The sequence below is a fragment of the Gouania willdenowi genome, chromosome 15 (assembly GCF_900634775.1).
Source record: "Gouania willdenowi chromosome 15, fGouWil2.1, whole genome shotgun sequence".
Classification (NCBI taxonomy): Eukaryota; Metazoa; Chordata; class Actinopteri; order Blenniiformes; family Gobiesocidae; genus Gouania; species Gouania willdenowi.
This window is the reverse complement of record NC_041058.1, coordinates 15,510,848-15,534,362: the sequence shown is the minus strand read 5'-3', so window position 1 is coordinate 15,534,362 and position 23,515 is coordinate 15,510,848. Positions and strand designations below refer to the sequence as shown.

At 36.2% G+C, this 23,515-nt stretch overlaps 1 protein-coding gene across 2 annotated transcripts; it reads left to right on the top strand.

The window, feature by feature from the left end:
- The first annotated feature begins 524 nt into the window (after positions 1-524).
- LOC114477171 (uncharacterized) lies at positions 525-23,515 on the top strand. 2 transcript variants are annotated; one of them, XM_028469328.1, is made up of 16 exons: positions 525-762; positions 12,932-13,011; positions 13,094-13,174; positions 13,282-13,335; positions 13,412-13,609; positions 13,735-13,848; positions 15,821-15,866; positions 16,000-16,090; positions 16,176-16,317; positions 19,374-19,478; positions 19,556-19,649; positions 19,757-19,790; positions 19,905-19,982; positions 20,092-20,194; positions 20,281-20,429; positions 22,643-23,515. In XM_028469328.1, the coding sequence occupies exons 1-16, from the start codon at positions 705-707 to the stop codon at positions 22,776-22,778; spliced, it is 1,563 nt and encodes a 520-aa protein (XP_028325129.1). In that variant the 5' UTR covers positions 525-704; the 3' UTR covers positions 22,779-23,515. The 2 variants fall into 2 exon arrangements, with proteins under 2 accessions (XP_028325129.1, XP_028325128.1); XM_028469327.1 differs by having other exon boundaries at positions 19,754-19,790.

Genomic DNA, 23,515 nt, shown 5'->3' with positions numbered 1-23,515 from the left:
GCGATTTTACCCCTTTAAGATAATGGCCTATGTCAAGTGTGTTACACTTTTGGTGAAGTTTTTTGTGTTTCCTGAAAAACTTGAAAAATCGAGTTAGGCAATTATTTTAACAGTGTGACAATATTACCTAAATATTTATCTTTGCCTTGACATTTAGATTTAACTTTTAGATTTATATTTCATATTTAACATTTAGATTTTCCATTGACATTATATTATTTTAGAGAATTTATTTATTTATATATTTTAGAAAAAAATGCACTAAATCTGGTCAAAAGTAACATAAAACATTATCACATACGTTTTTTAAACGTGGTTTATTGCTAAATAGTGTGAAAAGTTGCTATTTATTTTACCATGTCCAACTTTATGATCCGCGCACCATAACATAAAAGCACATTATATTTTAAATTCCACTGTTGATTAACAAACTTTTATTGTTTTTTTTTTTAAAACGTTGCAGAAATACCCAACCTGGCAACCCTGCTACTTGTTGGTTTTGCGCCTTTAAGACGCAGCTCCGGGTGGATCCAACCATGTCTATGGATCCAACGCTCGTGTTTGACGCTCAGGAAGTGGATTAAACCACCGAGAGATTCCTGCAGTATCATCACCGATTCTCCCCGATGTCTTAAACGTGTCCAAACCGGCTTAAAGTGTTCGATTAAGTCGCTTCAGTTGGACATAGGAGAGGATAATGCTGAATGGTTGCGCTCATGAAATTCACCAGAGATATATGCAGGCTGTTGGGACTCGGGAGCGGTAAGAAACGTCCCTCTTTCACAAAACTTTTCTCGAAAACTAACTACAAGTTTAATCAGTGTCGTAAAAGTAACCAAGCAGCTATGTCGGCGAAGTCACAGAACGCGAAAGTGTCGTTGGTTAGACTTCACTTTTTTTTCTTCTTTTTTTGTTTTCTTCTTTTTTTTTTTTTCTTCTTCTTTTCTTTCTTTTTGTTCTATTTCTCGTGTAATGTAACGCAGTTCATGTTGAAACAATGAAAGTTCCCCTCCTGCCTGTTTCTGCTGTTCTGGGCTGTGCTGCTGCATTCACTAGGTCATCTAAAGTGAGACACAAGCAAACAACAGTACAAATCAGATTCATGTGCTTTTAAAAGTCGATATAAAGAAATGATGGCAAACGTCTGTTAACCAGTAGACATGTTGGTTTTAAATCTGCTCTCGAACGAATCACAACTCGGTGCCGAGTAACTAAACTACCCAGGAGATGATTCACATGGTGACTCACACAGATCAGTGTGAGGAAGTGTTAAAGACAAAAAAAAAAAAAAAAACCCTACTCAGTACTAGTAATAGTACTGGTACTTGATTGAAATTGTACTCAAATACAATAAAGTCATATATAAAATACTAAAGTACAAGTAAATAGTACTCAAAGTAAAAGTTACTAGTTCCAGTACTTGGTAATAAATCTTGCCATGGTTCCCTTGCATACAGTAAACATCTCATGTATAAACTTCATTTATTTTCCACAAAGGCATCTGTATTTGAATTAAATAAATGATACATTTTTGACAAACTTTTCTTTTTTAAAAAAAATTGAAATAACACCAATGAATTCAATTCAAAATAAATCCATTCTCAGTCTTTGAGTATAGTTAAATGTATGAACTTTAAACATAATGGGTAGAAACCCCAACCTGAACCATAGAAAGTAGCCAGGCGTTGGTCAGAAAAGGCACGACTAAAAACATATGGATCATGTTCGATGTGAAAACATGAAACGGAAATATAAAAATTATCGCAAAAAATAATTTACTCAGTATTTGTAAATGTAACAAATTACTTATTTTGAAATGTACTTAAGTACAAGTCAAATTATTAATTAGGACATTCTCATCAGATTCAGGCGTATAAGGTACTAAGCCAGTGTTTTTCAACCTTGGGGTCGGGACCCCACATGGGGTTGCCTGAAATATCTGGTAATTGTTAAAAAAAAAAAAAAAAAAAAAAACTAAAACCTTAGATTAAAAAAAAAAGTGCTTAAAATTATACATATATTTTTAGAGTTATTATTTTTCTAATTAACACATCACACTGTAAAATCAAACTGTTTTGTAGCAGGGTGGCGATAAGCCACACCCACTTCCTTACTTTTTGTAAGAAATTGGGTCTGGTATTGCTGCCATTTCTGCTCACTTCCTCTGCTCAGTAAAGACCAGGCCAATCAGAGCCGTACAGAAAGAACGTTGTCTCTCCAGCGCCAAGCAGTGTCAAAACGACTCTGGGGTCGCCGGTCATTTGTGATATCAAAATGGGGTCACGACCCGAAAAAGGTTGGGAACCTCTGGACAAAGCAGAGCAGGGACAGAAGTAAAAACTAGAAATCCCTTTATTGGATTTGTTTGCCTATTAATGGCAGAGATCATCTAGTTTCTGTGGTGGAATTAACAAACATACATAACTATTCTGCATACTCTTTGTCATGTGGTCTACTGTCAAATATAGACATAACACAAATCTGAAAATGATATAACACCGGTAATCATTGTTTGTGCAATATAAGAAAATTACTTCAACTTATGTCATCATGTAAAACATGTCATATTTATTCATTTTTTTTAAACAAGATCAAAATACTTACAGCATTTCTTACTTAAAACAGTTACTATGTACTTACCTACTTATGCACTGATTGTGCACCATGAGGACCAATGTCTGTCTCTTATTCCCAGCTATCCTGGTGCAAGTCACAATAATGTGGCACTTTTCCCACCTGACTTAGGGCTCAAAGTAAAGTGGGTCATCATGAACGACGGGTGGCCAGTGCGTCACAGAGCTAAGCTAACACACTGAGAAACGACCGCTACCTGGAGAAAATCCACACACTCTTGGAGAATATGTAACCTCCTCTCTGAACGACCCGGGCTTGTGTTGACTCGAACCAAGAATTTTGTGACAGACTGTATTTCTGACCTCCAAAGTTCACACATGATGGGTCTCTACAAACTTAGATGAGGTTTCGTTTATCCAGACAAGGTTTTCCAGGAAATATTTCATCTCCTTACATGTTTTGACTGTTAAGTGATTATTTTATCCTATTCAAAATGAAGAAAAAAGAAATCTCGCTGGAACTATTGCATGGAAGTGGAGTGACTCAACAACAGAACTCCTCTGACGAAGACTGGGAGTTGACAGTCGAAACATGTCAGGAGATGAAAAACCTTGTCTGAATAAACAAAACTTCAACTAAACATACTACCGTAATTTCCAGAATATAAAGCGCAGTGTGATATTGGCCGCATTCCAATAATTTAGCAATTCTCTAAGAAAAATCCACACAAGGGGCGCAGCCTAACATAGGCCGTACGTCACTGGCTGATGAGGGTGCCCTTCAGACAACTCGGCCAATCGATAGACGGACTGCTGTACTCAAGTTAGGTTTCACAGAGATTTCCGTGTTTCTACAGGGTTCAAAGTCTGGAAATTCCGGTATTTAAAAAGAAGACAAAATGAATCTCGCTGGAATTCTACAAACTTAATATGTTAATCATTATAACAACAGCAATTTAGCTGTTGTTTTTAATAGTATCAGAGCTTGTTGATGCAGTTGGGCATTAACTAAAGACAGGGATTGAAAATGCAGTAAATCATTTAATCCTTTGTGGTTTTATTTCCTATTGTTGGCATTGGTATTGCTTTAGCTATTATAAGGAGTAAAGGAGTGTCTTGTTTTTTTATATAAATTAACACAGCTTGAATTCAATGGTAAAAAGGTCAACTTGCTCTCTTTATCTAAAGTTTACTTATAGTAAAAAATTAACTTTGAACTTGTGTTTATCTTGTAAACCATGTTTTAAAAGAAGTACAGTCTTCTTTCAATTTTATTTGTTTTCTAAATTCCTGATCCTCCCTTTTAATAGTTATAATAACATGTTATACATGTAAACAATGTCACACAAACATTATATATACTGCAGTAGAATTTGCCCTCAAGGTATAGCTGCCTTGTGTGTGTTGGTATGATAAGGAAGCCATCACACACTATGCTGCATAGTTAGTTATTTGAGCGTGGGTGTTTAAATGTGTCCTCACTCGGTTCCTCTTTTCGGTTGCCAGTGTGGCTTCCTGTTCATTTAAAAAAGTTTGGAACAAAAAGTTCTGTCCTTAAAGCTGATATCCAGAGTTTCTGAAAAATCTATGTTTATGTATCATTCTTTTGAAATGCGAAAAATTACCTAACTAGTCTTTTACTATGGTCTACTGCCGGTGGTCATTCATATACATCAATGTATATAAGTTCCGCCTTCGTACCGTAGACCCCTATACAAATATAAAATCGTGCAGCGATTGCTCAGCCAATAGGCTTTGACTTTCTGTTGTGGAGACTGTCAATCAAAGTGAATGCATAAACTGTGCACAGAAACAAGGCCGCATGTCACATCAGCAACCAGGTATCACTCTGAGCAGCATAGCATCATGGAGGAGCACTCCAAAATTACCCATTCCATTATTGCCAACGTATAAAGCCTTTACTATAAAACAAAAGAAAAGTCCGGGTGTAAAGCTTGCGGATAAACAGAATTTATCTCGGAGCTGTTTTTCAAAGGTGGAGGGTCTTGAGGCTTTTAAAAGGATCCGAAACGGACGCTGATTTGGCGACATTTCTCAAGGACAGGTAATAAACACATTTTAATCAAACTACCATAAGTGTTTTATTAGTGAAAAACAATATTACACGTTAAGGATGTTACAATGCATGTATTTGTATTGAATCGTTTTGGTACAGGACGTTCGGTTCAGGTACAGGGTTGTGCACGGGTGAGTTTCCGGAACGGAACGGAAGTTGCGTGTGTTTACTTCCGCCTGCAGTTTGTGTACGTCATGGCTAACGCTAGCGAGAAACCAGAGCTGGAGGACCCTCCCCTGTTGCTAAAGTCTCATGCTTGGGAACACTTCGGCTTCCGGGTGAAATACTGCAACGGAGAAAGTAGATAAAACGTTCAACTGAGATCGGTTTTGTTTCCGGGAACACGACGAACATGCAAACTCACTTGAAACGGCACCATCCGAGTGCGAATATCAGCTAAAGCTATAACAACTGCCATCGGAGTTTTTATAGCAGCGGTTAAAAGCTATTAACAAGCTGTTCGGAGCTTATTTTTAAAAAAATTATATTTTATGTATTTTTTGTTCGAGAATATTATTATTACCAGGCAGCACTTTACAACAGTATAGTATTATTTTTTTAAACTTTATTTTCATACTCTGTATAATGTTAAATACATTGTTGGTTTACTAAAGTTTCGAATAAACAACAAGCAAATTTACGTTTTGCATTTTGTTCCATTCTGTACCGAAAATGGACCAAACCGAGGTACGTATCAAACCGTGATTTTTGTGTAGCGTTACACCCCTACTACACGTGTGTTGGTGTGTTAAAGACGATCAGAAATTGGATTGTCGTTATGCTATACGCGTGCACAAAAGTAGGGGCGTGGCTTCCGGTAGATTTGCAGGGGGAGGAAGTGGAGCTGTTTAGGGAGGGATATCGAGACGTTCGATGGATTTTCTCTCTCTTTTCCTCCTCCGGCTAATCGCTTTAAGTAAAAATTGGAATGATTGAAGGCAAAATGTATAAATAAAGGGAAATTTGAAAAGCGTAATGACGTTACTTACATATGTATCTAATCCGTGTACCCTTCATTCTTTGGTTATTCCATTTTAAAACCAAATCAAAATAACAAATAAGTGGTGTGGTTATTTTGTTTTACTGACTTAAAGCTAAAAAAAATTACAGAAAAATCCAAAACTAGATAAGCAGCGTGTTTCTGTTTTTTTTTAAAAAAAAAAAAAAAAATAAAACTTGTTCTGATTGAGATATTTACAGGGTAATTTTTCTGGTTCTGTTCCTGTTTTCATGTTTTAGCTCCTAAAAAGCCGCTCACGTTAATGTTTTTGATTTAAGGTTTTTTACAGTCCAAGTAGTATCCAATTAAACTGGTGACTGACAATTTGACACTTTTGCAAAAACAATTACACAGCTTTTTTTGAGGGCAGTAAACATATTTATTTAGCATGTTATAGTATTGCTAGCCGCTAACAGCAGCCGTCAGCACTCATGGAAGTTGATCACAAGACACGAGGAGCACCAGTAGATTAATTACACCGCCTCTGGCTTCTTTAATCACAAATCAGGTGCATGCTTTTTGTAACATCCAAAAAAAAAAAATATATTTATGTATTAATAAAGTTTCAATTCATCAGTTGTGACTTATGCGTTCCTTCTTTTTTCATCAGGAAGTGAAAGTTCGTCTGTGGGTCACTGTGTGGTGAGACTAAAACATGAAGCTCTCGTTCTAGTTTCCCTTAAATATCCAAATATCACACAAACAGAACAAGATTTAATTTTAAAACAGAAAAATGCTGCTTGTCTGATTTTTAAATTTTCTGTATTTCTGTTTTGGTTATAAGTCGGTAAAACAAAATAACCATGTTGTTTATTTGCTATTTTGATTTGGTTTTAAAAAGCAATAACCAAAGAACAAAGGGTACAAGGGTATGTCCTTAATTGTTAATGGTGGTAGTAATTGATTTATTAAAGCGTGAGGCACTATTTCTTTGCTCTTGAAGCTACGCTAATGTAGATTGCTGCGGTCTTTGCAAATATGCTGTTATTTTGCATTCCTGTGACGAGAGCTCATCTGTCACCTTTATCCTTGTATAGTATTAGTGAGTCATTCTTGGAGAGTAGAAAGAAAGTCATTGAGTTTACTGTTTTCGCTGAGCTCGTGTTTTTCTGCTTGTAAGAACATTTTGTTACAACAAATATTACAGATTGTTTGCAGTTCCTCTGTGCTCTTGGGCTGACATTCCTTTCTCTGACTGCATATAATGTACTATGTTAGCTATAGGCTCCTACTGTACTCGCAGCAGAAAGAAGACAGTGCCGGAATGTACCTGGATCAGTTTCTCTGCACAGTGTGGACTTTTCCCTGTATTTACAACATGTATCATTCATCAGAGTGGAACATGTTAACTGGAGTCTGAGCAGCAAAGAGAGAAACACAGATAGTGAAAGAATGAGGAAATCCAGTTCTCTTTTTTAAAATTTTTTTTTTACACCAATTGTTTCATTGTAGTGTGTGCAGGTGGAGATTTTTTTTGTCATACTTTACTCTTATTAACTTTAGTCACAAACATACAGTACTATGGATTTGTCAATCTCTTAAAAACTTTCCTAAATAAATGATGAACTAAAAGTTGGCCATTTCTCTATTTCTGAGAAAGTGCTATCTCAACCCCACCTCTCTCCTCTCACACGTTTCCCTTTAGAGGCTGTCGCTGTTTATGGTGTCATTTTTTGTGTATCTGGGTGTGATGTGGGTTGAACTCGTGACATGGTTTTAAACACAGTTGATACAACTTTGTTTGGACTAAAGGAGAATCTACGAGAATGAGTCCCAGAGTGAGTTTTTCTTTTTTACTTTCTTTGAGTCAATTTTTGATCCTATGGAGAAAGCATTTCTTCCTGCTGTTTTGTTACTGTGGTACAAACTAACAGAGGTGAAAGTAATGGATTACAAGTACTTACGTTACTATAATTGAACTGCTTGTATGGGTACTTTGAGTATATTTCTAAATCAGTAATGGTACTTGTTAGGCCTTGGCGATTATATGATTGCAAGAACTTTCAGGTCGATTACGGTGATCAGCTGTGAGCATATTTACTCGATCCCAAATGTTGGAAATGTGTGTGGTTGCAAGACACATCTAGTAGATGGCGGTAATGCACCGCTTCGGATGCAAACCGCCATAACACTCCATAACGAAGAAGAAGGCAGCCATGTGCGTGACAACAGCGAATCCTAGTCGACCTTTTCTTGCTCCACTTCCACTTGTAAGGCCGGTGTAGTGAAAAATAATCCTACGCGTGAAAGCCTCCTACAGGCGCATGCGCACTAATAACGTAGTAGAAATTTACACGTATATGTACAATATTTTGCTACCCTTAAAATTAAAGAGAAGATTATTACCTTTTTTCAAAATGATGGACGCGCATGCGCAGTTTGCCAGGTGCGCATGCCCACTGTCTACCGTAGGAAACTTTCATGGTAGGTTTATTCTACACTACACCGGAGATGTAAACAGAATGAGCAAACGTGGAGATGAACGCGGAGCTGAGAGCAGCGAATCAGATGTCAGCCATGACTTGGCGTTATCCCCGAAGATGAGGCTATTATTGAGAAGAAAAAGTTACTCAATGTCGGTTGTGTGGCGGTGGTTTGGGTATCTCCGAAGTGACTTGGAGCAAATGAAGCCGAAGTGCAAGGTATGTCGGCGGTCAGTGCCCTCAAAAACCGGCAACACAACAAAGGTGTTTAATCATGTTGCTAGCACACGTAGCATTAGCAGTTCAGCCGCTACTAGTGGTGCAGCCACCAAACCAAAGCAGCAATCAATCGTGTCATCTTTTGTGGCCATTGCGCCGTATGAGCATTCGAAGAGGAGAGAAACGATTACACGCACGATTGCTTTTTGTCTAGCAAAAGACATGATGCCTTTAAACTCAGTGGCGAAAGAAAAAAAGTAATGACGTTAACAGGATATGTAACTTGAAAATTATAATGTTTACATTTAAAGGTGTCTTCATTATCCCTGAGGCGGCGCCTTGTTTATTTTGTATCCTGTATACCTTCAAAAATATTCAGGACTGTAAACTAGTGCACTGTTATATTTTTCTACATTCATTGCACTGTTGAGTGAAAATTATTCTACTATTTTTCTGTATTTATTTAATTTAATTTGCTTTGTATTCAATTCTGCTAACTTTTGTATGGTTATATGTTTGTTTTTTATTGTGTTCTATTTTAACTTGAAACTAGCTTATCTGTATTGTTTTTAAAGATTATGCAGATTTGCAAGTAGCAATGATGCTAACAGCATATGTAGAATCATAACTTCAAAGTGTTGAGGTTTACATTTGTTTACATTTTTTCAGGGGGCAATTTCTTTATTTTGTGTCTTGCATACCTGGTTTACAGTCCGGAGTGTAAACTAGTTCCGGTGTTATTTAATATTTTTCTACCTTTGTTATACTGTTGACTAAAATGTTTTGAATATTTTTTTTATGTTCATCTTTTTTAATTTGCTTTGTCATTTACTCTGTATATTAATAAAATGTTGAAGTAATCTCTAGTTTCTTTAGTTTTCAGTACAGATGCTTTAAAACTGGCAGTTTGAAAACAAATAAAAAAAATTCTGATAATAATCAAGATTGGACGATATGAAAAAATTGTGATTAAAATTTTTTTTGCCATATAGCCCAGCCCTAGTACTTGTACTTAAGTACGTTTTAAAAGAAGTAAAGTTATTTGTTACATTTCTGCACTCAACTGTTTCTGAGTAAATTATATATATTTTGTTTTAAAATAATCAACGGACATCGTGAAACTACAAAAAATTGATTGACTAGACAACAATCAAATGCATCGCATCATAGGCGACCATTCAGATTAAACGTAATGCACGGTGACAAAACAGCATTGAATAGGGGTGTGAAAAAAAATCAATTTCACGTTGTATAGCGATTTTTTTTTTTATTGATTAATTAATTCATTTTTTTTTTAATATTTCATCAATATTTTTGTGTATTTGTGTAAAATTTCACGTTTTATTTTTTCCCAAATTCTGTTTTTTCCACTTTAATTTTTTTAATTTTGTTTTTTAGAAATACTAATACTAATTTTTTTAAAGAAAATATTAGTTTATAACTCCTGTGAGGAAACAAAATAAATAGTAATAAATAAAAAAAACCTCATAATTAAACAAAAATGTATGTAAAAAAAAAATAAAGTAATTACAATAAAAGGTAGATATACTGTAAGTTGTAGTGACATGGATTATTCTGACTGCTGCTTTTTACTGGTAATTATTTGTCATATAAAGATGTATGAGAACAGCATTGATGTTGCCCAATTTCCTGCCAGGGATTAATGGTTTACTGAATCTGATCAGGTTTATTGATTAGGTTTTGATCAATTTTGTTTAAATTAACCTAATTTAAATTATCCTATATTTTGTAGCTCTGATGAAATGTTGTTAAAATATAACATTTTAATAACGTTGCTCCAACCACAGACTTTTATTTTGTAAACCGGAAGTTTCCACTGTAACGGTTGTACTTGAGGTAGCTTGCTGACTGTGAATGTGTACCTACGACTCTTAAGAGGCACGTACGAAAGGCTGGAATAAAAAGTACTAAAGCACAGCACGGATTGAGTTATTCTTAGTTAAACCAGGCACAACAGTTCAAACACTGAGCAGGGGAAGATGATTAAAGCTGATCACATGCTCACGGAGCACCGCTGCGCTACACGAAAAATGGGCGGAGCTTTACAGGCACAGCAAAGTTAAACAGGCACTGGAGTCTCTGTCTTTAGAAGTCAGTGATGATTTGCGTTGTGTTTTGGTGGTTTAGGATAAGTTAAATGCAGCCAGGACAGGAGGGGGGAGAGCGGTGCTCCTAATAAGTGGTCGATTCCGTCCGTGATTCCGTTAACGTGGATTTTTTTAGGGCCCTACAGTGGTAGTTACAATACTTTCAATGTGTTGCAATGGTTATTTGATGCACATGATTTTATGATGGCAGTGTGTAATGCCTGCTATATTTATGTATGCACAGGCATTTTATTTTCATATAATCTGTTCAGATCAGTGCTTAAACCGACACAATAGAATCAATAATCAATTTTTGTGCATTACCAGTAACTCGGGAATTTTTCCTTAATGTTCTTACAGTTGTTATAATGCCGTCATTATGTTGTAATGGTTACTTTGAGACTTATGCACAGTAGTTCCCGTGAAAAGAAACTTGTTGCACTTTTAAGATGGCAGTGTGTAACACTGCATTTTCTTTCTTTCAGTGAAAATGTGCAAAAACACATAATAATAAATAGAACGGGTTCGGTATGAGTTCACTGTGGTTTGTAGCCTCCTCATTCTTTTGAAGACAGGATATAGTATGTAAATGGCATTTAGAGGTAGGTGGAATATGCTTAGGCTTGTTCAAAACAGGAAAATAGATTGATACCTAGAAAGAAAACGCCCAAATGAATTTTATATATATCACAGTGTACTCAAAGCTAATGTTTGTGGATTTTTTGAATTTTATTTTGGTAGTTTGGTAGAAAAACAAAACAGAACAAACTCGATTGTCTAATTCTTCAGCTGAAAGGGTGTAGGTGGAAGCAAAGTTTATTCTGTACATACCTAACCCATAACAACAAAACATCTATACAAATTTTTACATTATTCATTCAATGTGTATTCTGCACATGTTTTATAAATACACTTTATACATGCACATCAAACATATTTTTTTCCCCATCAGCCTTAGCCGATGACCGGTATGGACTGCTGATTTTCTTGAGTCAATATTTGGAGCCGATACTGCTTTTGCTCCCTCAATTTACATCACAAAAATTACACAAAGATGATAACAAATGGTACGAATGTCAGTTTTTAAAAAAGGAACATTTATTGAAACTAACAAAGGTGAGGTAGAAAGACAACAAGTAAAAAATATTTCTGTTCCGCCGATGCCGATACTCGTAAAAAATGCAAAAATCGGCCGATAATATCGACCGGCCGATGTATCGGTCCATCACTACTAATGACATACAGTATGTCTTTAAAAGCTTTTTAAACTGGTTTATGTTGGTGCCACGTTTCATTTCATCCTTTTGGCAGATTTCTATAGTTTGCTCATTAAAAACTGGTTTTTTTTTTTTCCCCTGCTCTCTGAATTGTAACAACTAAAACTCTCTCTCACGAGTGTCGCTGAAGTCTAAACACTTTCTGCATGTTTTCAAGGACACTGATGTTATGTTTTGCTGAGAAGGCCAACCCTCCCCGTCTCTTTGTCCATAAAGTAACATTTAACCTGATAGATGGGTTCACTTTTGTTTCTGTAAAACATGTTCCTTCAGGGTTCTGAATAAATCCACACAAAGACATATCGTCCACTTATTTTTATTCCATCAGACATATGTTTTTTCCACAACAATGGCTAGGTGGGAAACTATAGGAATACCATTCTGGGTGTGTCTTACTTCCGTTAAATTGGTTCTGTATAGGTTCATCAATGTCTATAGTCTCCCTTTAACCGTTTGGACCAGTGATTTGGCACACTATATATAATATAGATAATTGGGGACTATACAAAAACTTTTACAAGCTGTTGCACCATTTTTGCTACTAACCATGGCACAAGGCCTGCTCATTTTTGCGCTCTAATGGTCTTGAATAGATCTTAACGGTTCAGAACTAAGTCATGGAAATTTGGTAAAAAAATTTGGAAAATCATTTTGGAAAAAAGAGTGGGAACCCTGTATACTAAATAATGATTAAATTACTAATTTTCTGCGGCCCACTTAAGATAAACTGCTCTGTATTTGGCCCCTGAAGTAAAATGAGTTTGACGTTCCTGGACTAGTGTATGACATGGGGCTGAATGATTAATTGCATTTGCGATGTTATCGCAATATTATAAAACGCAAAGGCTGCAATTTTTAAAAAAATTTATTTTATTGTTTCTTGTCCTGTCTTGTACTGTCCTGTTAAGTTCAGAGAGTGTTTAAGAAGTGCAGTCCGTATGTTTCATGAAACGTGAAGTTAGTTATATGTTGCAGAGGTAAAGCCACAGATTTGTTTGCTTTATTGTTGTAATTTGTGCTTTAAAATTTATATTTTATATTTATTTACAGTTTAAATAAATCTGAAAGTGCTTATTATGAAACAGACTGATTTATTGCTTGTGTTCATTGAAAAATACATAACAAGAGGCCCTTGAAAGAATAATCGCATATAAAATCACAATCGCAAATTTGAGGAAAAAAAAATTGCAATTAGATTATTTTCCAAAATCATTCAGCCCTAATATGACAAGTGTGTATGCTGTGTGCTTCCAGGGACTACTGCCCGGCAAGAGGACCACATGGACTCTGGTCCCGGAGCTTTTAACACAAGCAATGAAAGCACTTTGTCAGAGGTAAACCCATGGTGTCACTGCAATGCAATGCACTGCATGGCTGACTGGACAATACTGAAGGTTTTCCTAACTGTTTTCAAAGGACATGTTGAATGGAGAGGAGGATTTAAGTGAGGAAGAGAAGGCCAGGCGAAGAGCAGTGCGCCGTAAAGCCAAGAGGAAGGTAAGCAGACCTTGCCTGTAGTATGTAATTGAATTTTTGTGAGTATTTTAGTTTGAATACACGTTAAACATGGAAAGACGTCAAATTTCTCCCTTCATTTGTTGCAGCGTCGTCGAAAACGTAAGCAGGAACAAATGAAGCAAAGCGACAGCATGGAGCAGGTATGATCTCATGAAAATCCTCCGGCATCTTTGTTCTTCTAATGAAAAGCAACAATTGTACATTGACTTGCACCAGGAGGATGATGATGAAGAGGAGGGTGGAGGTGTAGAGTCTGACATGGATGTGAGTGAGTCCGAAGCAGAAGGAGACGAGGAGGTGATGCAAAAAGAAAAGAAGAAGGAGGTAAAGCCGGCTTTGTCACAGTGCACAGCAGTCAAGGTACCTTCAGGAGCGGATGAGCAGCACAAGGCCAAATCTAGATCCAGTGAAGAGGTTTGTTAAGCTAAATGAGTGACTCGTCAACATCAATGTCATTTTCATTATTGTCTAAGACTTTGTACTACTTGATATTTTTGTTATAATCGTATAGTTTGGATTCAATATCAGTGTTTGAATAGGAGCCGGAGTGGGATGTAAGCAGTGCTTTCTTTGCCAACGCTGCCAGCCACATTAAACCCAAAGGATCCAACCGTAAATCCAAAGAAAACAAGGAGAACGAGGCTCGGAGAGAGGTGAATAAATGCCCATACTGATAAATGTAGTACTTTCCATGGAGGAACAGTGTTAATAATGTTCCAGAAAGGGTTGGGGTCAATTATATATGATGATTAATTACATTTATGGCATAATTGTAATTTTAAAAAGTCTGTAGCTGTTGTAATCATAGTTAAATTGAGTTTATATAATTGACTTTATAATTGGAATTGCCACGGAAATTCTATAAAACTTGTCAATTTAATGCAAAACTGGGAAACCATGTTACAGTTATATGTACAGTTCTACACATATGTAGTTAACGATCATTAAAATACGTTTCATATCAAGCTTTCCTACATTTTACCATTAAAAAAAAAAAAAAAAAATAGGGGTGTACTGGCACAAAAAAGGCTCAGACGCCCACACGGAAAATATTAAAACTTACATTTTCATTGATTAGGAAGCCTAACAAGGTAACCAATAGATAGGAAAGAAATTAGATGTTAGATATTTGTTTTTAGTGTATTTTACAGCTGATTTAGGAACCGTTAGCATAAGGGATGGTAACAGAAAGCTAGCACAAGAGGAAGGTTTACTATTATTAGGTTATTTATTTCAGCCTCAGTAATTGTGATTAAGTGTAATTGAGAACACAATTGCAATTTACTTTCTGATGATAAAAATAATTGTAATTGAAAAAAAGGCTGGTCACTGTAATTCTAATTATTGCAATTGTAACTGATCTCAACCCTGGTTCCAGAGCATAAATCTATTGACCAGGGGTCACCAACACGATGCCCGCTGGCACCAGGTAGTGTCCTCATGGACCTCAAGAGGGGCCCTCAGACCTGTTCTTACAGGTGCACTAGTAACCAATGAGCTCCCTATAAAATGGGATTTACTTGCCAGGCTTCAAGCTCACAAAGAAAAATACAGGTGGCAGATGTAGTAGAGTTGCATACTGCTGCACTTGACAAGTTTTTGTATTAAATTTAAATGTTGTCTTAATGTTTGTTTTCACTGAAACATTGAGACAAATGTAAGCGTTGCAAAGGGGAACATTTATTGAAATTAACAATGGTGAGGTAGAACAACACCAAGTAAAAAATTATTGACAAATAATAAAAACAGGGGATGTAGAATAAGTAAAAAATAGAGTGAGACATCTCATGAAATAGTATGAAAAAGAACTGTTTGTCCTTGTCCTGAAAATAGCTTTGACAAAAGTTGGCCTGACTGAAGATTAACAGGATTATTGAGTATAAAGATATATAATTATAATATTAAACACAAAAAGAAACCATGAATAATAGTCCATTCCAACACAACCCCAGAACATAAATTAGCAGAGGAAAATAATGTGATGCCAGATGCGCATTAAGCAACAAACTGTTCAAGTTTTTGTTCTAAATTGCATCAACGTTAATAGGAATAAATATTCAAACAAGTAGTAAACTGCTTCTCAAAGTTTTAAAAACTCTCCTTCTCAGCGCAGCGCTCTCATATTGCTGTAATGTTTCTATCCCACTGACTGAGAAGCAGAGAGGGAGGGAGAGAGAAACGCATGTCAAATCTCCAGCCAGCTGCTCGTTAAATACAACTGTGACAACAACACTGAACCATGAACCACGGAACAACATCTGAGTTAAACAGTTAAAAGATGCTTTAAAAGTTTAAAACTTGCCGTTGGGGTTGAAGAGCCTTTTTCACGCTCTGCTAGTGGGGGGAGGGGCTCTACACTCTGCAGCCTCTGTCTCCAGCAACACGAGCAGCCTGTGGCAGCCGCTCTGTATATAAAGTGGATCAGCGAACGCAGCAGCACGCATCGGCCGATGCCGATGCACATAAAACACGCAAAAATCGGCTGATTAAATTGGCCGACCGATGAATTGGTCGATTACTAGTATCTATGAAGTAGCTCGCAGTTTCACTAAGGTTGGTGACCCCTGCTATAGACCCTACATTTCTAGGAATATAAACTGATTGGAGATTCTATCTTTCTTTCAGACAAATGAAAGTGACTCCATGACCAAGAAAAGCACATCGCTCACAGGTGGATGGCACTGCACACAAACATTGTTGGAGTGGCCACAGAGAATTCAAGCAGATCATTTACATGTTGTGTGGTTTGTTTAGTCTTTGGAATATTGTATCAGTACAGACTTGTTGTTTTCGGTTTTTCCCAGAAAAAGGGATTAAGTTGGTGCAGGAAGGACTGTACTCACAAGCAGTTAGCATGTTTACAGAAGCCATTAAATGTGATCCAAAGGACTACAGGTACACCTTTTGTACACATTGCTTGATTATGATTTCAATTTTTTTTTAAAAATGGTAAAGTTTTACACTTCTTTTGTATTTTTAGGTTTTTTGGAAATCGTTCCTATTGTTATTACTGCTTGGAGCAGTATCCTAAAGCCCTGACCGATGCTGAACGTTCCATTCTACTCGCCCCAGACTGGCCCAAAGGATACTTCCGTAAGGGTAGTGCTCTTATGGGCATGCAGGTGAGTTCAAGCTGCTGCTTTTTTAAACAGCTGCAGACATTCGGGCCTTTTTAAGGTCTGTAAGTTGTTGGGAAAATTAAAAAATAAATGAACACACTGCACTCTCAGCAGTTTTAGATCCAATGTAAAAAATTAGAAAGTGTATTTTGGGAAGATCAAACCCTAAAATGCACAAGATCAAAAAGTATTTGATTTGAAAGAAGCTGCATCAAAGTTTGTATTTTAGTGAACTCATCCAACTAATCTAGTCCACTTTGAGAGACTCGTCCTGCTCTCGCCATGATTAGCGCACGTTATAGTAAACAGGGACATGCCGACAGTCCTGCTTCTTCTTTTTTTCTTCTGGTTGGCATGGCATCCTACAAAAAAAATGTAGCGCCAGCCCACTGTAAACAGGAAGTATACTGCAGCTAGCAAAGTAACGAACAAACGCACAGCATTGTAACAGTAACTCAGTTTATTTCTTGAAAAAGTATTGCGTTAGACATTGCTAGTTACTGTCAAAAGCCCAACATTGCATATGTGCCTCTTGCTACATATAAGGACACAATGAAGGTGCAAAGTGTGATGCAATAAGGGGAGATACCAGAAAACTAGGCCACATACCATGCAGGGCTCAATCGATGCTGCATGCACAACAGTCACAATGACACTAGAAAAACACATTTTTATTCTATACTTCATCAAGGTGGCTCAATTACTTGGAACCAAAGCAAAGACGAAATGTCAAACGTACAAGATGGCGTCAGAGCTGGCACTACTTCCTTTTCATTGTTCAGAAACCAGAGTTGGGGTCAATTACATTTTTCAGTTACAATTATGTTTTGAGTTATCCACGTTCAATTACCGAATTTTCCAAAAAGTCAATGATCTGAACTCTATTACAATTTTATTATGATTACAACAGCAACACATTTTTTAAAATTATAATTGACCCAACCCTGTCAGAAACTAATGTCACAGAGTTTGAACTGTTGCAGAATGTTACCAGAAACGAGCCCTGAGAAGAAACAGAAATAGAAACTCAGCTAAAACATTGGTTAAATAGTTCCTTTTTTTCTTGTATGAAAAAAGAAACATTTAACTATTACAAAAAAAAAAACAAGACATGAGGAATGCAGTCGATCTAGCTAAAGCATGTTTATTTAGCTTTTTTAATGAACAAGAAGAGTTCTTCAGCATGTTTCTCTTCACAGAACGAAAGCAGAAGTACCAAAAAAAGACTGCTGATTAAAACCGAATGCCACTCCCACTCTTTAGGTCATGAGGTTGCCAGTTTCTATTTTACATTGTAAGCAAAACAAAGCAGGTTCACCTGTGAGCGCTTTAATGCCAGAGGCTATTACCAGAGTGCACATACGTTATCACACCTGCTGCACACAAGAAGAAAATGATCTGTGTAAGCAAATTGTTCCTTCAATATGAACTAAATGCCATGCACATCAGGGTTGGGGGTCAATTTTAATTGTAATCGCGTAATTAATAATTAATTATGGCATAATTAATAATTAATTATGGCTTAATTGTTGCTGTCGTAATCTAAATGAAATTATAATTGAGTTCAGATAATTGACTTTAGTTGTAATTGCCATATAAATGCTATATTATCAATTATAATTTTACGCAAAACTGGGGAACAATGTTACAGTTCTATGTACAGTTCTAAACATATGTAGTTAACAATTATTAAAATAGGTTTAATATCAAGCTTTCCCACATTTGAACTTTTCAAAAAAAATTAAATAATAAATATAGGGGTATACTGACACAAATAAGGCTCAGACACCCACACCAAAAATGTAAAAACCTATATTTTCATTGATTGGGAAGACAAACAAGGTAAGCAATAGATTGGAAAGAAATGAGATGATAGACATTTGTTTTTAGTGTATTTTACAGCTGATTTAGGACTTGTTAGCATAAGAGATGCTAACAGAAATCTACCACTAGAGGTTAACCTTTATCAGGCTCAGTAATTGTGATTATTGGAATTGAACTTTATTTATTGAGAAGGTAATTATAATTGACTTTCTGAGGATAAGAAATAATTGTAATTTAATTTTAATTGGAAAAATAGCTGGTCACTGTAATCGTAATTGAACATGGATAATTGAAGACGTAATTATAGGTTGACCGATAAGGGATTTTCATAGGCCGATGCAGATACCGATTAAAAAAAGAAATAAATAAATAAATAAAAATTCAGCCGATATAAGGCTTTTTTTTTTAAAGCACATTGATTATGAAAGACAATTGAAACACTCATATGATATAAATGTATATATTAGAAATTAAATCAAACACACCAATGGAACTCTTGAAATTTATCGAACTTTAAATATACCCGTACACAACCAAGTAAAACAAAAATCCTTATCCTGTTAAGGATATAATAGGATAAGGATATTTGATCTGGCACTATTCTATCATATCCTTGTCCTATTAAATCGGCTTTGCCTATTGGCTTCTACCTCACCCATTATTATTATTATTACTTACAATTTTGGTGTACATTCATACATCGAATGGATGTTTTTTATGTTCTTTCTTTTTTCATTTAATAGCTACTCTAAAAAAATTTAAAAAAAATCGGCTGATGGCCGAAAAAAGTCCATATATCGGCCGGCTGATATATCGGTCGACCTCTAGACGGTAATTGTAACTGAAACATGTAATTGACCCCAACCTTGTCGCACATGTTAATACTAGCAAATAACCCTCCCTCATATAATGCATGGAGGTAAGGGAGAAGCATGGATGACAAAAGCACCACAGGTTAACTGTTATACTTTATGTTGTTATTATCATTGCAGTGGGAAGACTTGTTTTGCGTCACTAATCTAGATAATGATTTATTCTAGTTTTTTTTTTAAAGTCAGAAATCTTACAGACCACTTGAACAAGTTAATGCCCATTTAGCATTGCACTCTTGGATTTTCTAACTTCAGTGTCAAAATAATGTTCCAGCACTCGCTTCTACCACATAAATGTTCCTGTGCTGTTAAACTGAAACCCAACAGACTTTATTTACATATTTTAAAAATTCTACTTTACAGCAGTACAGTGAAGCAGAAAAAGCAATGGAGCAGGTTCTAAAGCTGGACCCAGACTGTGAGGAAGCCGTCAACGACCTCTATAACTGTAAAGTGCTGCAGTTAATGGTAATTACACCTGCAAACTAAGTCTTCTGGGAAACTGCATTTTTTTGTCTCATTCTTTTTTTTTTTTTTTCTCTTAGGAGCTTGGCTTTGAAGAAATGAAGAGTGTCTTCCTGTTGGAGAAGTTTTCAACCGTTCAGGCTGCTCTAACCGCCTGCTGTGGTAGTTCTAATGGTAAGGCCAATACTACAAACGTTATTTTCATTAAGATATGGTTTAGTCACAATATAAAAAACTATGAAAATACATATGTTTTCATTTTCCTTTTTTATTTTCAGCAGCTGGAGGCCAAGATCCATCAGCAGTGCAACCTGGGTATGTGAGCAGTTGTTCCCCAATCTAGAGCCTGAGCTTTTATTTTGAAAGGGTAGCTTAACTAATATTTATTTCTGTTTATCTGATTTTTCTCTTCTTTTTCCCCCCCTTTAGAACTCCTTGTCCTTCTCTTTGGGTGGGAAATGTAACAACAGAGTTATCTGAGAAACACCTCTGGGACCTTTTTAAAATGTATGTTGGTTTTTCTGGAGTTTAATGTAGATCTAATCAATAAATAAAACATGTTTTTGATTGATCTCAGTTGAACATTGTTTGATTCTTCTTCTTCTGTATTTTGTAGGCATGGTGAAATAGAGAGTATACGCGTGCTACATGAGAGATTCTGTGCCTTTGTCAACTTTAAAAATGCAAGCATGGCAGCTTCCGCCATGGAGAAGCTAAATGTCAGTAACGGGTTTGTCTCACTCAATCTCAAACCTCTTTGAGGTGAATGATTGTTTGTTTCATACTTGTGTATTTGCTCCTGCAGGGCTATTGTATTGAGAACACGCGGTTAGTGGTGAGATATCCAGACCGTCGCACCCAGAAAGTCCTTCCAAGTCCACTTAAAACGTGTCTTCCTGTAACTCAACATCCTGGAACAGCAGCGGCGGCGGCAGCAGCAGCAGCAGCAGCTGGGTAAGAAACAACTAGTCTCTAATTCCAGCACGTTCATTTTGTTCATTTCTTTTTTTGAAATAATATGTTAAGTTGAGGTTTTGTTTATTTAGACAATGTTTTTCAGTAAAATTTGATCTCCCGACATGTTTGAACTGTCAACTGCCAGTCTTCCTCAGAGGAGTTCTGCTGATCGCCTTTGATGGTTCCTTTGAAGTTTCATGTAATAGTTCCAGCGAGATTAATTTTGTCTTCTTTTTGAATAGTATGTTAAATTGAGGTTTTGTTCATTCAGACACGGTTTTTCAGGATTTTTTTTGATCTCCTGACATACAACCATCAAAGGCGATCAGCACAACTTCCTGAAAAACCATGTCTGAATAAACAAAACCTCATCTTAACATACCAGTGTTGGGGTCAATTACAATTATGTATTCAATTATCCATGTTTAATTACAACGCAGTTATGATTGACATTTTTTCCAATTACAATTAAAATTGCAATTTGTTCCCCCCTGAAATTCAATTACAATTTCATTATCAATTACTAAAGTCCAATTACAAATAACCACAATTACTGAGCCTTTAATAAATAACCCAGTAGAATTGAACCTTTCTCTTGTGTTAGCTTTTCTGTTAGCATCTCTTATGATAACGGGTCAGTTTTGACCCATGTCAAAAATAAGTTGTAAAATAAAACTAATATTATCTATCATCTAGGGCTGTCGTCAACCAAGGAAATGATTGGTCAACCAAGGCTATGGCACACGTAGCGATTAGTCGACCCAAAAAAATAAATAAATGGAGAATGAATGAGCAGGTGCAGATGAGGAGAAAGAAAAAGAGACACATATTTAGTTTTGGCGTTTTGTGGTGGTGATTTGCTTTTAAACACACACCATTTATGATATGAACCTTATTCAAGCTTTGACCAGAACCCGACAAAGCAAAAGTGAAACCTACAGGTTTGACAGACATTAGGTATTTAAATCAGCGCCCAACCTGAAACCAACAATTAAAACCTATGTTTTCCTCATACAAATGACATATTTATGTTTGATTTAGTGGTAATCATGCTTTTATTAATAAACTGTTAATATCAACATCAGATCAGCGCACGGGTAAACAAACGCACGTCAAACACAGGTGTGCAGTGTGCCCCGCGGCACCAGAGACAGCAGTGGATCTATTTACATAATCCACATATCAAATATAAAGATCATCCATGTTCTTGTGCAGAAAAAAGGATGGATTTAACAGTGGATGCTTGTGTTTCAAGCCTGTCTTAACTCATTTCCTCTCTGCTCTGAGGACAGCGCACTGACAGCTGAAGCACACCACTTTTTTTTTTTCTTTTTTCCCAGAGCAGCACGCACTCGCACACAGCTGTTGCTGGACATAGAATCATGTTTAGGCATTAAATACATTATATTGATATTTAATCCTTATCACCTATATCAGTGCATTTCATTTTTTTTAAATAAAAAACGCTATTGAAACTGATAACATTGCTGGTCGACCAATGAAAATCTTGGTCGACCACGACGGCATCAACCATAGTTGGCAGCCCAACTATCATCTAATTTGTTTCTCATCTCTTGGTTTCCTTGTTAAGCTATCTTATCCATGAAAATATTGGTATTTTATATTTTTGGTGTGTTTTTAAATGGTAAAATGATCCTGAAGAGAACTGACAGGTAGTGAGAAAAGTTAATATGAAATATATGTATAATATAAAATGATGTTTAATAATTATTTAGTACATATGTTTAAACCATAGAACTGTAACATGGTTCCACAAGTTTGTTTCATTAAATTGTCATTTACAGTTTTTGTAGACTTTTACTGCCAATTACAAATTCAATTATGACTACAGCAACAGATTTTTTTCAATTAAATTTACAATTACGTCATAATTTTAATGAATTCTCAATTATATGATTACAACTATACTTGACCCCAACCTTGTAACACGCTAATCAAAATCACAAAATGATTTGCGCTAATCAGTAGATGCTTTAGTTCTTTCCTTATGAAAGAACTTGTAGGGATACATCAAAGCAATCACTAGATGCCTCTGAGGAAGTTGGCAGTCGAAACATGCCAGGTGATCAAATTTCCTGAAAAAAAAGTTGTCTGAATAAATGAAACTTTAACATGTTACAACTGGTCTTTAAAAAATAACGCCGTTTACATATGGGTAACGTAGCTCCTCCCTTTGTATGTCTACACAGAGCTAGAAGACGTGGCCCAGTGAATGGAGACGAGTGTTACTTCTGGAGAACCACCGGATGCCATTTTGGCGACAAATGTCGTTACAAACACATTCCTGATCAGAAAGGCAAGGACAGAAAACCCTGGCAGCCTTAAACTCTATTTTTTTTTTCTAACAAATCATCTACTTCAGAGATCAGGACAGTGAGACATCCAGATTGTTGCCAGTGGGGTTGATATCTTCTCAACCAGATATCTGTTCTGTGTGGCAAAATGGATGATAGTATTTGTAACGCAAGAAGGAGCATTGCTGCCTCAATGGAAGGAGTGGTCACATGTGCCTCAGAGCAACTGCACTGCAGTATCAGATTTCCCAGAAGGGGGCAGCAGAGACCCCCTCACTGTTTGTTCAAACTTTACGTTTGTAGCTCTTTGGCAGTTTTCAAAGGATGAAAGCTGACCTCATTAGTTTCCAACATCAGGAGAAGATAAATTTGACGTTAAAAGGTGAAATAATGGCCTAGTTATGCACAGCAGCAGTTATTGTGACCGTTCTGCTGATTTCCTTTTGCTAAGTCTGATGACAGCGAACAGGAAATGACCTTTTGAACCTGATTTGAAACAAAGGACAACTGGCAATGGCCTCCAACTGTTTAAGTCAGTGCTTCCTTTTTGCTCTTTTTCTGTTGTTGTCTACCACGCCAAAGATTCTGCTGTGAGGATAGTTGTTGATATTTTAGTTGATCCCTGATGATTAAAAAAAAAATAGAATTAAAAAAAAAAAGAAAAAAAAAAAAAAAAGTCAATTTGGTCCAGAGACACCGATAAGAACGTTTTCAATCGATGTTCTCTAACATTGGCGAGATACTGTTTTGCATACCTGTTACAACACC